Raw genomic sequence first — 18,074 nt, forward strand, 5'->3', positions numbered from 1 at the left:
CAGAGTTGAATGCCCGACCGCTCACCAACACTAGGTCTTTCAACTGCCCGTGAGCCTGAGTCCACTGACGTGCTAAGCACTCCAGAAGCGGGCGCATATGTAGTCTCGCGTGCGGGACTATGGAGATGCAGGAGGCCATCATGCCTATCAACTGCATGAACACTCTTGCTGGAAGCGAGTGTTGAGGTCTGAATTTCTGTATCAGCGATTGAATGCTGCTGACTCTCACTGAATTCGGCTGTGCTGTGGCCGCCAGAGTGCTTATAGTCGCACCCATATACTGCCGTATGTGGGCGGGCTGGAGGTGGGATTTTGGGTAATTCAGTGAGAATCCCAGATCGTGCAGGAGGTGAATGGTGTGGGACATGTGGGCGGCACACTGTTGGGCTGACTTTGCCTGGATGAGCCAGTCGTCCAGATAAGGGTAGACGTGGATGTTCCGTCTCCTGAGGTGCGCCGCCACTGTCGCCAGGCACTTTGTGAACACCCTGGGTGCCGTGGTGACATCGAAAGGCAAAACCTTGAACTGGTAGTGCTGGTTTTGTATGGTGAACCGGAGGTACTTCCTGTGTGAAGGGTGCAGTGGAATGTGAAAGTACACATCCTTTAGGTCTAAAGTTGAAAGAAAATCCCCCTGACTGAGCAACGGGAGCACTTGCTGCAGGGTCAGCATATGGAAGTGCTCCGACAGGATGTAATGGTTGAGTGGCCTGAGGTCCAGGATGGGCCTGAGGGACCCGTCCTTTTTTGGTATCAAGAAGTACAGGGAGTAGACCCCTGTGCCTCTTTCTCGCACAGGCACGAGCTCTATTGCTCCTTTTTGCAGCATAACGGTGACTTCCTGCTGCAATAAGTACAAATGCTCGGCCGACATAGGACGGTTTCTTGGGGGCATGTTGGGTGGAGTGGACGTTAACTCCAGACAATAACCATATTGGACAAGTTTCCTGACCCACCTGTCTGTGGTGATGGACTTCCAGACCGGCAGGAACTGCTGGAGTCCCCCCCCGACCGGTGTTGTGTGGTCGGGGGGCAGTGACAAGACGTCACAGTTTGCTGGTGGCAGAGGATCTGGAGCTGTTGTTTCCACGACCCCTGCCCTTGGCGCTGTTACCACAATATCCACCTCGAGTCTTGTTGGTGTATGTGGACTGAGTGTTGCCCTTGTAGTACTGCGTGGACTGGGAGAGCTGGCCTCTGGAAACGCCTCTAGTGCTTGAGCGACGAAAAGACCCACCCCGAAACTGCTGGGACTGTAAGGCACCCATGGATTTCGCAGTCTCCGTGTCCTTTTTAATTTTTTCTAGGGTGGTGTCAACCTCCGGGCCAAACAGGTGATCTGGGTTGACTGTTTGGTTAAGGATGGTGGTTTGGATTTCTGGCTTAAATCCAGAGATTCTCAGCCAGGCATGTCGCCGTAGCATAACACTAGTGTTTATAGCCCTGGCAGCGGTATCAGCCGCGTCCAGAGCGCACTTAATCGAAGCGTTCGAGATCAACTTCCCTTCCTGAATCAGAATCTCTGCCGCCTCCTTTTATTCATCAGGCAGGTGCTGCAACAGGGTCTCCAGTGAGTCGTATTGTGCCCCGTCATACCTCGCCAGAAGCGCTTGTGTGTTAGAAATGCGCCAGATGTTGGCTGCCTGTGCTGCTACCCTCTTCCCCAATGCCTCAAAGACCTTGGATTCTTTGTCTGGGGGAGGAGCATCACCCGTAGTCTGAGAATTAGCCCTCTTCCGGGCATTCGAGACGACAAGGGAGTCCAGAGGCAACTGTCCTTTGATGTAGGTAGGATCAGTAGGAGCTGACTTGTATTTTTTCTCAATCCTCGGGTTTATCACCCTCGCCCTGGTAGGTTCTTTAAAGATCTCGGCAGCATGTTTTAAAACACATTTCAGCATAGGCAGAGTCTTAACAGTTTTTTCTGATACAGAGAAGGTATCAAAAGGAAGTCGACATCCACAGGGTCAGCATGGAGCTGTACGTTGTGATTGTTAGCTGCCCGCTCAATGAGGGCATTGAAAGCTGCAGAGTCTTCTGTAGGGGACGTTTTTGCAGAAAATAGTTGAGGGTCTTGTCCTGATTGAGGATCACCAGGGTCACCACCAGCGGCCCAGGGTTCGTTGGTATCCTCAGGGTCTGTATAGACAGGATAACTGTACTCATCCTCATCATCCCCCTCTCCAGCGTCCACATCAGAGTAAGTGGGCGAAACATTACGAGTATGTGGGGAAAGTGGTTCCACCAAGACGGGAGTGAAAGCAGAGTCCTTCATTTTCTTGAGAAGCATCTTGTGGGACTCCATTGGGCATTCTGGAGCGATTTTCCGCTTGTGGAGGGAAAGCCTGCCCGTTTCGGCATCGATGAAGTGATCCTGATGCTCGTCCACTGAAGGTCGTCGAGGTTGTGGGCCGGGGACCACCGCTGACAACTTCGGCGCCGAGGAGACCTTCTCGGGCACGCTGGTGACCGCCTTAGGAGCGAAAGCCTTCGGCGCCGTCTTTGGCGGCAACGTGAAATGGATGGGCGTGGACACCTTAAGTGGTTTCTCCACCGGCTTTGTAGGCGGAGGATCCTTCGGACCGACCGACGCGGTCCCGTCCCTGATGCGCTGCAGGGAGTCCGTCACCTTCTTGGTGAACGCGGCGGATGGGCGCGCCGGTTCAATGGAATCCCTCGAGGCCTCACCTGAAGTTGACTGTCGGGGTGCGGTGCCCTTGGCCTTGTCCTGCTGACGCGGAGTCGCAAGAACATTTGGGTCATCCAGTCGTTTCTTCGGGTCACCGAGAGCTTTCTTCGGGTCGCCGATCGCCTTCTTTGGGTCGCTGAGGCCTTTGTCGGCGTCGACCGTCTTCGGCACTGAAGCGCTCGGCTCGACCACCTTCACTTTAGTCTTTGGCGCGGCAGACTTCGTCTCGACGCCCTTGACTTGAGCCTTCGGCTCGACAGCAACCTTCAGTTTCTTCGGCGCCGAGGGCTCCGAGGCCTTGGAGCCGACCAAAGAGATGCGCACTTTCGGTTTCGAGGACGGCACCTGCGCAGTGTCTGGAGTCAAGACCGTAGGTTTCACTTTTGGTTTCGTTTTGCCAGGGTGTGGCTCAACAGCAATGTCCGTGGCCGAGCCCGAAGGCGGGCCGTAGAACCCATAATAAGACCTCGGGTAAGGCCCGAAGGCGATCCCTCGACCTGAGCCTTATGAATTGGCACGGCCCCAGAGTCAGTTTGAGGAAGCTCCTCGTCCGAGCTATCCTCCATGGCCCCGAGGGCCCCGTCGTCGTCTCCTACCTCGTCAACGACTTCTTCGGCCTCGAACATCTCTGCATCCGCGTCGTAGTCGTAGTCTACGTCCGACGCAGGGTTTGACTCAGTAATGTCCTGGATAGATTCGTCCTCGACATCCCCTGCATCGAAGATGTCCACAGGCGCCGGTGCAGCATGCTGGGCCTCCTGGCACGCAGCTCGTCGAAGCTTAAGCGTCTCCTTGGACCTGAAGCGTGAACAAGCCATACACTTGGCTTCATCGTGGTCTGGCGACAGACACTTGTTGCACACCGGGTAGACGTCGATGTGGGGATACTTCGAGTTGCAGACGAGACATCTCTTGAATGGACTTCGGTCCATGATGGACGGTCGATATTTCTGAAGCGTCGACTGGGCCTTCCGCGCCGATAGAACGCGGGTTTAGAGAATCCGGCTCGGAACAGAGCTGAAAGAACTAAGACCGAACGCAAGACTATACCGACGTATTAGACTAAAGACCTTTTGGTCTCAGGAAAGTTTTCTATTGATTCCGACAAGAGGGAATTCAAAGACATCCGAACCCAATGGCGGAAAAAAACAATCTGAGGATGGAGAGGATGCCCATGCGCACTGTAGTCCAGGGGAGGAGCCACCTATCTCGTGATACTTCGAAGACTCTTCCAGGACAACAATGTGCAATCATCCGGACCCAACACTAGGCGGCGATCTATGCACAGATATGAATTCAGCAGCCCACATGCCTCGAACATTAATTCATGTCAGTTGAAGCAGGGCAGGTGTGCTTGCTTTTTCTCCCCATAATCTACAGTGATGAATCAGAGGGTTGCAGTGATGTAACAGAGGGTGCTGTGAACCTGTGACTTAGAACCAGACGTAGAAACAACAAAGTTGCGACCGTTGCGAGCCGACAAGTAAGTTCGCAATTGCGAACTGGTACAAAACCCTCGCGAACTGGCAGAAACCCTTGCGAACACAAAAAAACCCCAAAAACCGCAAATTCGCGAGAGTTCGCGGATTTTGCGTATTGCGAATTCGCAAATACTCAAATTCGCGAACGCCAGATTCGCAAAATTCGCCCATGCTTAATCTACACAATAGAAAACATCGAAACTGACCACCCATATCAGAGCTGTGTACATTTATGCTGTTATAGAAGTCCATGGCAAAGAAACAGAAATGAAACCTCACCGGCCGGCCGTGTAGGCTTTCATAGTAAAGTAGACTCTTCTGCAGGGACGTTTTCTCTTCAGCCAAATTGTCTTTAGTCATGATCTATAAAGAGCACAAACCAAGACCTATGTTACCAAGTCTGCAAATAGAAGACACTTTTTTTTACTGTACCTTTAATAAACTAGCAGGTTATGAAATAAAATCTTAAGTGTTTGACATTATCAAACCTATGCAGGGTTAACAGGAAACAATGATCCTTAAAAAAGAGTAATGCCGAAATCTGTGACAATTTTTGGAACGTTATAAACATCTAGATGGGGTACAGTAATATTCACAAGTAAATGTATGGCAAAACCAAGATTGCAACTGCCTCAGAACTAATGAAAGTATACACTGGTTCGACGCACAGCAGGGTTCTTCCTGGAGCAGAGTTAGACGGTGCAAGGAATATGAGAAACAATGGAGAGGTCCATGCGGGAAAAGTGTGGCAAATGCAACCCTCTGCTACAAACCTTCATCTCTTCCGGAAGGCCTTGCTCTGCCCGCTTTTCCTTCAGTTTTTTCAAAATGAGCTCCAGGGTGTCTTCACAGGTTGGTTTCTTTTCAACTAGTGCTTCCTCCGCATTGTCATCATCTTCGTGATCCAAAGATGAACCAAAGCTTTTGGGAAGCGTATTACTTCGAGGGCGAGTCTGAGGGTCCAAATCGCTTTCTGGGCTTTTATGCTTTGCATCTTGATTTCAGAAAACAAGAAAAGTGCATTAGTTCACCACGCTTCGGACAACATGTCAGCTGCCTGAAGCAAATACCGAGAACTACTAACAGCCAAAAATACAAATACTTCAGAAAAAAAAGACACTAATTGTCAGTGACCTTTGGATTCTCGACCACTAGAAAATGGATAGGTTTCCTGTTGTACTGCTTATTTTCGATGACACCCTCACATTTTTTTATTATTGATTTATCGGTGAGCTGATAAAATACAAACTGTGTCTTCAGCTGCACACGTCACATACGAGGCGGGAGGGGTGCAACTGGCAACAGCTGAACAATAGTCAGCAGGATTCCTAATAAAGGAGGGAACAGCCAGTCTGCCCAATCCAAGATCCACACTGCTCAACAGAACATGGAGCTTTACCTCACTAGAAGTAGATGTAGTGTTGTGCACTGCACATGTTTGGTGCATGTTGAGAAAGTGCCCTCCTTCTTGCATGGTATGCCCCCACTTTTTGCTAAATTGCTGATGTTCTTTGACCGAGTGTGCCCTGGGCTCCTGCAAATCAGGTACCCAGGGCATGTGGTCCTTCCCTAAAACTGCATTGAAGCCTAAACCCAATTGGCAACTCTGGCACATGTCAGCCCCTGGTAAATTGTACCCTAGGTGCCCAGGGCACTGTGACCAGAGAAGGCCTCTAAGGTCTGCAGCACTTATTGTGCCACCCTTAGAGGCCCTGTACCCTAACACTCACACACTGCCTTTGCAGGCTGTGTGTCTTGGTGCAGAACAAAGTGAAGAGTCGACATGGCACACATTCCTGTGTGCCATGCCTACAACCCACTGCCCTGGAATAGATCAGTCACCCCTCCAGCTGGGTGCCCTATGCCAGTGGTGAGGGCACAGGTGCATGTGCAATCTACCCCTACAGTGCCCAAGTCCATTCCTGGGCCCCGTAAGTGCAGTGATGCCATTAAGAGAATATGGTGCTGGGAGGTTGTCATTAAAAACTCCACAACAGCATAATGGCTTTACTGGGAACTTTGGAATCAAACTTGTCAGCACATTAAACCCACATTGATGCCAGTGTGGGATGTAATGAAAAATGAACACAGAGGGCACCTTAGGGATGCCCCCTTAAAACTAACCTAACACTAGTGTCCAGGCTGAGTGGTTGCTTTCAGCTGCCACCACCAGACATGTTTCTGGACCCCCTGGGTCGAGAGCCTGCTGCTCTTGGGGGCCTGAAACAATGCACATCCTGGGATGAGGTGCCAAGCCTCCTCCCCAGGATGGGCAGGGTCCATGAAGAGAACACTTCAAAGGAATACCGCATTTGTGAGCCTCTCCAGACCACTTGCTGCTTTCAGCAACTGACCCCCACTTTGGGCAGGAGAACCAGCAGGAAAAACAAGTGAGAAAGAGAGGTGTGCCCACATCTGTCACGATACACTCAAATCCCCTTAGACCCCCCACACTAAACAGCAGACTCTCCATCCCCAATAACCTTAGAAAAGTCCCTCTTTCTGTAGAACCATCCACCACCCTCAACACACCTCATCTCAAATGCACTCTCCTCAACTGTAGATCGGCCTCGAAACACTCTGCCGCTATTGCTGATCTCCTCTTATCAACGGACCTTGACCTAATCATCCTGACCGAAACATGGCTAACTGAATCCTCGACACCTATAATGGACATTCTGGTTCCTCCCAATTACCACATTATCAGGCTTGACAGAGCAGGCAAACTAGGTGGTGGAATCGCATACATCTACAGGAACAACCTCTCTGTTCAGAAAGTCAATTCTACCTCCATACCATCCCCAACAACCTGGGAATACATCTGCCTTGACATTATCAGTGAGGGCAAACCGATATGTTCTCTTCACAGCATCTACCACCCACCCAGGGACAACTCCAACTTTTCCCAACAAATCATGGATTTGATCTCAACCAACTCCGGACGGCAGCTCACCCAAATATACCTTGGTGACTTCAACCTCCACTGGAACGATGGCAAGGACGCGGTGGTAAATAGTCTTAAAAACTTCCTCGATGCCCTCAACCTCACCCAAATATGCAACAGCCCGACCCACGAGAAAGGATCTATCCTCGACCTGGTCATCTCCAAAGAGGAATCTATCCAACTCGACTCCATCCAACCCTGTGACTGGTCAGATCATCATACTGTCACATTCTTTATCAATGAAAAAGTTCAAGTTAACCCGGCTCAAGTATCCAAGCCTAAAGTCTGGAAAAGAGACTTGAAAAAACTCAACCCAAGCTCTCTGCCCCCTAACCCGGCTCAAGTATCCAAGCCTAAAGTCTCTCTGTCCCCTAACAGGTGCAATGTCTTACTGCCACCGACAGGCGATACGGATGTTCAAACACTGACTGATCATTATCTCAACGCTATGACCTCTATAATTAATGAGGCTGCACCTTTGCAGCTAAAAAGAGCCTCTACTAAAATTTCCAATCCATGGTACGACGGGAGACTCAATGAAGATAGACGAGACATGCGAATGGCAGAGCGTACCTGGAGATCAAATCCCTCGGCAATGCACCTAAAAGATCTGAAGAGAAAGAGAAACGACTACTTCAGGAAAATAAAACGCTCAAAAGCATGCTTCTTCAGCCTCCAGCTCGACCAAGCAAAAAACCGTCCGAGAAAACTGTTTGAGCTAATCAGATCACAATCCAAGGATCAACCCCAACCACTCATCACTGCGCGTGAGGCACCAACCTGTGAAGACTTCGCTGCTTTCTTTTCTCAAAAAACCGACAACATAAAGAGCGATCTCCTCATTGACGCAAGCCTCTACTCCAAACCACAGTGCCTAGCAGCCACTGAACCTAAAAACAATGCCACATGGTCAACCTTTGGCACATACTCAGAAGAAGAAATTGGCAAACTGCTCAGCACCCTGAAACCATCCAATCACCTCACGGACCCCCTCCCTGCTGCAGCAGTAAAAGACTTCACCCCCGTGCTTATCCCTCTCTGGACTAAAATTATCAACAGCTCTCTCCAACAAGGAAGCATACCTGACTCACTAAAAGTTGGTCAGGTCACACCTCTCCTAAAGAAACCTACAGCCGACCCTTCTGATCTCAACAATTACCGTCCCATTACCAATATTCCCACTCTCGCCAAACTGCTGGAAAAATGCGCAAAACTACAAATGACTAAACACATTGAACAATTCGAGCTCCTCAACCCGCACCAGTCAGGCTTCCGAGCAGGGCACAGTACAGAAACGGCTATGACTCACATAATTGACGACACGCTTCAAATGCTAGACCAAAATGACACCTGCCTCCTCATCTTCCTTGATCTCTCTTCGGCATTTCATACTGTTAAACATGAGAATCTACTAGAGCTTCTAAACACAAGAATGGGCTTATCTGGAACTGTTCTCAAGTGGTTCACCTCCTTTCTTCACAACAGGGCGCAGAAATTCAAGAGCAACAACCTGATGTCCTCGCCAATACCCGTAACACTAGGTGTCCCCCAAGGATCGAATAGTTTCTTACCTGTCGGTGTAGTTTTGCAGCTTGAAGATCTTTCTTGATTCACTATGCTGTGCATTATTCCGCGATCTGGTGGTTGGGTCCGGATTCGTAGTCTTTTTTCTCTTTTTTTTTTTGTAGCCCAGGTGGGCGTCGATGTCCCACCATTTGGTGCACCTTCGTGACGTCGGCACGCTTCCTGCGGAAGCTCCCACCCTTGGGCGCCATCTTCGGATTCTTTTTTCTTTTCTCCTTTGTGGTGAATCCATGGCTATGTGTATTAAACTTTCCTTCAACGTAAACTTCTTCACGTATATATGTCTTTGTTAAACGTTCCTATCTTGCTCCATGTCCTTCCACCTTCTCCAGCCTCATCTTTCTGGCGGAGGTGGGGGGGTTCGCTAGTGAATCCAGAAAGATCTTCAAGCTGCAAAACTACACCGACAGGTAAGAAACTATTCGTTTTGCAGCGTGAATCTTTCTGGATTCACTATGCTGTGCATAGATTTCGTAGCGGTTTTGTCACTCATGTGGCGGCTGGGTGGAAGATGAGCGTTGGTTGTTCAAGATATGTTGAAGCACTCTTTGGCCCACTTGTGCTTCCTTGTTCATCTGCACATCTACGCAATAGTGTTTAGTGAAAGTGTGCACTGAAGCCCATGTTGCCGCCAGGCATATGTCTTGGATGGGCGTGTTTGCCAGGAAGGCGATCGTTGCCCCTTTCTTTCTGGTTGAGTGGGCTCGTGGCCCCTCCGTGAGCTCTTCACCAGCTTGCATGTGGCAGAGCTGTATTGTTTTGGCAATCCATCTTGCTATGGTGTTCTTAGTCACTGGTCTACCCAGGAGACTCCTTGCGAAGGACACAAAGAATTGTTTTGTCTTCCTGTGTTCTTTCGTCCTTTCTATATAGTGCATTACTGCCCGCCTTGCATCCAGAGTGTGGAGCGCCCTCTCCGCGTTTGATGTGGGCTTCTGGAAGAAGCTAGGAATCTGGATACTTTGGTTCATGTGGAATTTAGATACTACCTTGGGCATGAAATGCGGGTCTGTCCTCATCACGACCCTGTCACTGTGTATTTGTATGTACGGTTCTTGCAGCGTCATAGCTTGTAGCTTGCTCACTCTGCGTAGCGATGTTATTGCTACTAGAAATGCTGTCTTCATTGTCAGCATTTGTAGTGACGCTTTATGGATGGGTTCAAACGGTGGCTTCATGAGTTCCGTCAGTACCACGTTCAAGTTCCATGCCGGCGGCGGCATCCTCTTGGGTGGCGCTATTCTCTTCGCTCCTTCCAAGAACATTTTCACTACTCTGGAAGTGAAGAAACTTCTCCCTGTTTCTCCTCTTGTGTATGCCACAATCGCTGCCAGGTGAACCCTCAGCGAGGACGAACTTAGTTTGGCTTTGATCAGGTGCGTGAGGTATCTGAGTACTGTAGACTCTCTAGTCAGTTTTCTCTCCAGGTTTTTCCTATGGCACCACTGCGTGAACCTCTTCCATTTCTCCCCATAGCACTTCCGCGTGCTGGGTCTCCTTGCTTCTCTCAGCACCCGAAGTGTGTTCTCTGGTAGTTTTAGATGTGCGAACTCTAAGTCCTCAGGAGCCACGCTGACAGGCAGAGGCTTTCTGGTTCTGGGTGTAGAACTTGTCCCCCTTCCATGGAGAGAAGGTCTCTTCTTTTTGGGAACTTGTGTGCTCTGCCCTGTGACATCTCCATAATCTGAGAGTACCACGTCTGCCTCGCCCATTGGGGAGCCACCAGGATGAGAGCCATGTTGCTCGACCTGCACTTGTTCAGGACTCTGGGGATCAGTGGCGTCGGTGGAAAAGCGTAGGCAAATTTCTTTTACCAGCTTATCCATAGGGCATTCCCATGGGACATTGGTTCCTGTTCCCTCAATGCAAAGTGTTGGCATTTTGCATTCTGGCGTGTTGCAAACAGGTCTATTGTTGGTGTGCCCCACCTCCTGAACAGGTTCTCTGTTTCTTGGTTGTTCAGTTCCCATTCGTGGGACACCGATGCTTGCCTGCTGAGCCAATCCGCTTCCACATTGTCCTTCCCTGGCAGGTGTATGGCAAGCAGGTCTATCCTGAGTGGGATCGCCCATCTCCATATTTCTTGAGCCAAGCTCGACAGAGGGAATGACTGAGTCCCCCCTTGCTTGTTGATGTAAAACATCGTTGTGGTGTTGTCTGTCTGTATCATCACCCTTTTGTTGTAAAGGTGCTTTTGGAAGGCCTTGAGGGCCAGCAACACTGTTTTCAGTTCCAGGTAGTTGATGTGCTTGACCGCATCTCCTGGGTTCCACAGACCCCTCACTCCGAGCCTGTTCATATGTGCGCCCCATCCTTTCTGGGATGCATCTGTGGTGATGGTCACAGTTGGGTCCGGTGGCGTTCGAGGCTTCCCCATCGTTATATTCTCCTTCGTCCACCATTTCATCTCCTCCTGCACATTGTGCGTAACAACCACTAGATCTTCTCAACTTCCTTCTGCTTGTGACTGTAGGAAGGTACATCCTGACTATGGTTGCCCCCAACTTTTTGCCCTGTGTTTTAGCTGGTTTTGGACATAGTCGACCTGGGACCCTGCCAATCAGGACCCCAGGCCTACTGCTCTCTCTTTAAAATGGATTCCATGTACCCTAGGTGCATTTCCAATTGGTACTGGGCCACCCTATCAGACCCTGTAACTCAGGGCATGGGTGTACCCAGGGCTGCCAGGGGCTGCAGCATGTATTATGCCACCCCTGGCTGGCCTCCTAAATTTGACACAACTGGCTGCATGACAGCTGGGGCAAAGTCGTGTAATCACCCTTTGCTGTAGGTGTAGTATACCTATACCTAACCCTAAAATGGACACACAGATTCCTATCAGTCACTCCTATGGCAGGCCTTGACAATCCTGAAAGCAGAGTGCTTGGAATCATGTGAGATGGTGCTCTGGCATGAGCTGAGCCTGTCTGCAGCTTGCGGAATCAAGTCCTAATAGCTGTTCCATGATATCGCATACCATATACTCTTAAGTGCATTATAATCCTCGCGGTTAAATGCTATCTTTGGTATTGCTTTATCAAAACATGTCGAGTAAGGTGTCATACGAACTGGAATACTAACCCCTCGCCAATTCTGGCGACGGGGTTAGCATTCCACCCTTCTAGAGGGACACGACATGTATGTAACTGTGAACCCCGGTTAAAGTTAACTGAAGCCTCAGCTCCACAAAATGGATGCTGCCACCACAGACACGAGTCTGACCCCCTGCAGCTGGGAGTCCTTCCAGTGAGGGGAGCCTGGACAAAGGGTTTCCTGTCAGGGGCGGTGCTAGCACCGTCCCAGACATGGTTTTGTGTATCCTGGGTAGGCAGGGCTTTACAGGAAGGTGACTGCTGAGTGGCACCCCGGTGCTCACTACGCATAGGCCGGTCTGAACCAGTTCCAGGGGCACACCAGCCCCTGGCCTGGGGAAGTCCGGCATGGCTGAGGGGTGTAACCACCCCCCACCTAGTCCCACCCATAGGCAGGACCTAGTCACCGGGTCAGCCCCCTTTTTTTAGTATAAAGATGGGAGCGGGCCCCCTGTTAAAATTAGATCATCTTTGGAATCAAGATACCACTTTCTTCGAAAGGACTTCACGATTTCTTCTTCAAGATTCTCCCTTGTGGCTAAGGAGTAGTCACCCTGCATCAAGCGGGCACCATCCTAAAGAACACTGCGGTCTGCTGCAAGTCCTTCATCACGAATCCGACGACCCAGCTCGACGAGACCCGGCTTCCCTGGCACCTCTGACCTCTACTCACCTCTACAGCCAAGCTGAGAACCGTGAGTGCGACGAGACCTCAAGGGACCGACGATCGCCAAGACTGCACGACATCTTTACTGCAAGCCCACCGTGTCCTCCACTGGTGAGTGCTTTGGGGTCCGAGAAGCCCCGACCCTGCGCAGCTCCAGCACCCAAGATCAGCCCCCCTGCATCTCCACGATCGGCGTGGGGCCCTTCTGCTGTTTGCTGTGCACCGCGTTGTTTGGCTACTAGCCGGCTGGCTTGTGGCCTTCTGAACGACGCCCAACGACTTCACGACTGCTGGTCTGGTTGCTCCAGGCTGGCCCTTGCTTCCTTGTTCAAGAGAGGCACCCCGGACCCTCCTGGTCCACTCCAGACGCCATTTTAGGTCCACCGCGTGGGCTTGAATTTGCCAAGGCTTTGTTGCCCAATCCTGGGTCCAGCGACGCCGACAGCTTCCATCTTCGTGGGACAGCTCGATCCTCCATCCTGGGCGCCGACAACGCCTCCTGGTCCGTGAGATCTTCGAGTCAAGCGTCACCCACTCACCTAGTCGAGGTGGCTACCATCCGGTGCCTCCTGGTGCCCACTGACTACTGGCTAGTAGTCTCGAACTTGGTCCCCTCTGCTTTCAGGTGTCATCTATCTTCGAGATCCAGGCTTGGATCCAACTGAACTTTCTTCACTGGTCACCGGCCAGCATCTTTTCTTCCGGCTCCTGGTCCGTCTACGAGGATTCCCGACGTCTTTTCAGACCTATGCAGCTGCAGCCCCTGGGCTAGGTAACTTCGGCATTTCGGTGCCCCAGCATAGCCTCACTATCCAAGGGTCAGAATCTACTTTCGTTTTCTCCCTACCAGGTCGGGTTCGCCCGAGAACACTAACTTTCTAATTCCTAGCTACCATAGACTTTTGTCCGCATCTCGCGTGAGAGTGCACACACTGCACCCGAGTCCCCTAGGCCTCCTAGAAGTAATCTGACGATTCCCTAGTCAAGTCCTAGCGATTCCAAAAGCTATTAGTACTGTACTTACCTGCTAGGAATTTCGCATTCCACTTTCAGAGTATATGGTTTTCCGTGCCCCTCGGGCATTTGTATATACTGTGCTAACTTAAGTATTTTTGTAAGAGTTTTGGTTTGTGCTAAGTACCCTGTCCTCATAAAGAGTACAGGGCTGTTGTGATCTTTAAATAAATAACTGTTTATTTTCATAACACTTGTGTGGTGTCCTTTCACTTGGTATTCAAGGGGTATATGTGTGGTAAACAGCTGGCTTAACACGCCCTCTCGAGTCTTTAGCCTTAGACTGCTCGTATCCACGCTACTAGGATAGCTGGTCTATAAGGTTGACTTACAACCAATCATCAATAAGGGTTGCTGGACTGATACATAGTGTTCACTAGAATAGTGAGCACTGCATATCAGGCCACCTTCTCACAGTGACCATTGCTGTTGCAGCCACTCCTGTAGTGGTCTCATCTTTAGCCGAACATTGGGGACCAGGTGGATGCATGACGCCATCATCCCCAACATCTTGCTCACCGTCCTCACTGTCAGAACTTGCCCCTTCTGGTAGTGACGTTTCTCCCTCAGCAGGCTGAGTGTTCTCTTCTCGCTGGGTGTCACTTTGCATTCGACCGTGTTGATCAGGGCTCCCAGGAAGATTTTCACTTGTTCTGGGTCCATGGAGCACTTCCTCCAGTGGATGGAGAAGCCCAGGTTCGTGAGCGTTCTTGTGACCTGTTCTGCGTGGGCTTTGCATCTCGTGTAAGAGCTTGCTTTCACGAGCCAGTCGTCCAGGTAGGGGTACACGTGTATACCCTCCCTTCGTAGGTGTGCGGCCACCGCCGCAAGGCATTTGGTAAAGACCCTTGGCGCTGACTTGAGCCCGAAAGCCAGGGTTGTGAACTGGTAGGGGTCTTTGTTCACCTTGAATCTTAACATGTGTTTGTGTTTCCTGTTCATGGGGATGTGCAGGTATGCGTCTTTTAGGTCTATTGTGGATAAGTAGTCCCCGGGCCTCATTTGTGGGATGACCTCTTGCAGGGAAGTCTTCTTGAACTTTTGAGTTTTTACGTAGGTGTTCAGGAAGCGTAGGTCCAAGATGGGTCTTAGGCTTTCGTCCGCCTTTGGTACTAGGAAGTAGTTTTAGTACACCCCCTTGTTCCGTTCTCTGTGCGGGACTTGTTCTATGGCCTCTTTGAGGAGCAGTTCTTGAGCTTCCTCTAGAAGCAACTGCAGTTCTTTGCCCTTGTGACCCCTTCTCTTTGGTTTTCTGCTTGGTGGATATTTTTCCAACTCTATGCAGTATCCGTGCTGTATAAAGTTTAGTATCCACTTGTCTGTGGTTATTTTTCTCCATTCGTGTAGAAAAAATCTCAACCTTCCCCCTACTGGTGTTGTGTGTTCTCTTGAGCCGTGTCCGTGTGAGCCTCCCCTTGGCTGTTGGTGCTCTCCCCCCTGAGGCTTTGGGTGGGTGAGCGCCTCCTTCACGGAGTCACTTTTGGGGGGGTTGATCACCACCTCTCCGTCTCTGGCCCCGTCCGTTTCCTCTCCCTCAAAAGGACTGGCCCCTATTCTGGGAGTTCCAATTCTGCCTCCGTTGACCCTGGTGCCATTGGTTGTAGCTCTGTTGACCATGGTGGTGCGACTGTTGCGAATGTGATTGCTGGTTTCCCCCTCTACAATTTGGTCTCCTTGTGGGGGTGCCTCTCCGCATCCCCCTGAATTGTAGGGCTCCCATCGATTTGGCTGTCTCATTGTCCTTCAGCTGAGCCAGTTTGTCATCTGCTAAAGCCCCGAACAACGTCTCCCCGTTGAAGGGGGTGTTCAGGATGTTATTTTGCACTTCTGCCTTGAAGCCTGATATTCTGAGCCAGGCTTGCCTTCTCTCAGTGATGCCTATGGCCATCAGCCTGCTAGATGTTTCTGCCCCATCTAGGGCTGTCTTCAGGCATGCGTTTGCTATGTCCTTTCCCCCCTCCACGAGGTGGGCTGCCCTCTGCCTGTACTCCTCAGGCATGTGTTTCAGCAACTGGCTCATCTCATCCCAGTGCAGATATTGGTGTCTATTCAGGAGTGCATTGGAGTTTGCCATCCTCCAATGCATAGCGGCATTTCTTTCAATTTTCCTTCCAGTGAGGTCCATCCTCCTGCTCTCCTTATCAGGTGGTGGCCCAGATGTGGTTGGCACGTTGGCCCTTCTTCTGGCCGTTGCCGCGATTATGGAGTCAGCTGCCACGGTGCCCTGGATATAAGGGGGGTCCTCGGAGAACTTTTATTTCTTCTCCGTCCTCGGGGTCACTGACCTGCATGTGGTCGGTTCCTTGAAGGCTTCAGTCCCTTGGGCCTTGACGCTCTTCAGCATGGGCAGGAAGCTGCTTTTCGTCTGTGAGGGGAGCAAAGTCTCTAGCAGGAAGTCAGCTTTTGTCTGTTCCTCCACCAACTTCACATTGTAGACTGCTGCAGCCTTCTTAACGACCTCATAGTAAGCCCCGATGTCGTCTGGCGGCGAAGGCCTCAAAGGGTATGTCTCCACAGGTTCCTCGGGGTTATCGGCCTCGAGATCCTGCCATTCTTCCTCTAGCGACGCCGAGGATTCTGAGTAGTAGCTCTCGCGGAGGTAATCTCCTTCCGAGCGGTAGAAATCCTCCTCTTCTCCCTCATCTGCGGGGTTTGGAGTTTTCGGCAGCTCCTCGGCTTCGAAGTCCTCCTGCACCTCTACCTCTTCGGCGATCGCAGCGGTCTTCGAGGGAGTCGAGTAGGTCTTCGAGGGAATCGTATAGTTCTTCATTGTTTCCTCGAAGGCTCTCTTCCTCTGGAGCATACTCTCCATTTCAGCCTCGAGCCTTCTTCTCTTTTTCTCCATCTCAGCCGCTTGCTCGGCGTCGAGCTTTTCGCAGGTCTCTTCGACGGTACCTTCGACGTCGAGGCCGTTCTGAGCGTCTTCTCGCTCGAGGGTCCCTTCTCGAGGGCCTGCTTCGACGACCTTTGCTTTTCGCTGGTCTTTGCCATCTGGGAGTCCTTTTCGAAGGATCCGCTGGGCCTTTCGGAGGATGCGGCTTCGGACGTCGAAACTTTCGTCGCCGGCGCTCCTTTCGAGGACTTAGCCTCTGCTTTTCGGGGTTCTCCCTCAGGCTTTTTCGGCCCTGTCTGGGTTTTCGGGGTCGTAGACTCTCCTACCTTTTTTGAAGGTCTCACATCGGTCTCTACGACCGTGAAGTCATCTGGTCCCTCGGCGATGTTCTCCTCTTCTTCGGAGGAGGCACCCAGCTGGTAGAGGCTTGGCGTGGTCCCTTTCCCTTGCATTGTGTGGTGGGCCACCCTCTGTCTCTCTCGAACTCTCAGAGTCTTCGGAGTGAAGATTGAACAGGCGTTGCAATCCTCGGTGGAGTGGTCGATCGGCAGGCAGAGGTTGCAGACCGGATGCTGGTCCTTCTGCGCGTACTTGTGGTGGCAATTACGGCAGAACTTGAATGGGGTGTTGTCCATGTGCTCGCTCAGGGGGCCCCCTGCGCGCGCTTTCTCCTTGGCCGTCGAGTACCACGAGGATTTTTCCTCTTCCTTCGTCCTGGCTCTAGGAGGTCTTCTTCTCCGACTTCCCTTGGTCCTTTTTCCTCAAAAACTTGGTGTATTTCCTTCTTTTCTCCTGAAACTTCTCCGGAGCTTGATGCGACGATCCAGACCCAACGGCGGAAAAAAGAATCTGAAGATGGCGCCCAAGGGTGGGAGCTTCCGCAGGAAGCGTGCCGACGTCACGAAAGTGCACCAAATGGTGGGACATCGACGCCCACCTGGGCTACAAAAAAAACAACAACAAAAAAAGAGAAAAAGACTACGAATCCGGACCCAACCATCAGATCGCGGAATAATGCACAGCATAGTGAATCCAGAAAGATTCACGCTGCAAAACCTCTCTTTCCCCAACCCTGTTCAACCTAGTCATGGAACCGCTCACTACCTTGCTACAAGCATCCAATGTACACTTCCACATGTACGCAGATGACACCCAACTTTATCTCAAATTACAGTCCCCCAAGGACATCTTGCTCCTGAATTCAACGATCAGAAGCACCCAATCCTGGCTGGCCGATAATCATCTCAAACTCAATGCCCTGAAAACAGAGTTCCTTCTGATCTCACCTCCAGCGAAGGTCTCCACCACTCAAATTTGGCTTAAAGACCTAACTGCACTCAATGTCCAACCCACCATTGTGGACTCAGCTAAATCCCTAGGCATAACACTCTACACCAATCTGAACATGCAGCAACATATCAGCAAGGCAACAAAGGGAGCAAACTTCCAGATCAACATTCTGAGGAAACTTAAACCTTACCTCCCAGCCAAAGACTTCCAAACCGCAGTACAAGCTCTAGTCATCCCTCGAATTGAATACGGCAGCATCGCCCTCTGCGGACTCCCCCTAACTACAACCGCACCCCTAAGAGCTTCGCTAAACGCTGCAGCGAGACTCATCACTGGGTCAAAAAAACACTCCCATATTACCCCTGACTTGAAAGCCCTGAACTGGCTGCCATTTGAAGCCAGAATACAGCTGAAAATCGCCTGCATGACACACAAGGCGGTACATCTAAACTCACCAGGATACCTCGCTCAGAAACTGAC

The 18,074-nt window shown here is 51.0% G+C and overlaps 1 protein-coding gene across 4 annotated transcripts in view; it reads right to left on the reverse strand.

Annotated features, from left to right (window-relative positions):
* The window catches only part of FAM13B (family with sequence similarity 13 member B), a 476,175-nt gene that overhangs the window by 217,811 nt on the left and 240,290 nt on the right, over positions 1-18,074 (reverse strand). For all 4 annotated transcript variants that reach the window (XM_086942255.1, XM_086942256.1, XM_086942257.1 and 1 more), the window contains 2 exons: positions 4,944-5,164; positions 4,450-4,533 (listed from right to left, as the gene is read on the reverse strand). In XM_086942255.1, coding sequence (XP_086798381.1) covers positions 4,450-4,533; positions 4,944-5,164 — 305 coding nt within the window. The remainder of the gene's footprint in view (positions 1-4,449; positions 4,534-4,943; positions 5,165-18,074) is intronic.

This window comes from Lissotriton vulgaris, chromosome 10 (genome assembly GCF_964263255.1).
Source record: "Lissotriton vulgaris chromosome 10, aLisVul1.2, whole genome shotgun sequence".
Lineage (NCBI taxonomy): Eukaryota > Metazoa > Chordata > Amphibia > Caudata > Salamandridae > Lissotriton > Lissotriton vulgaris.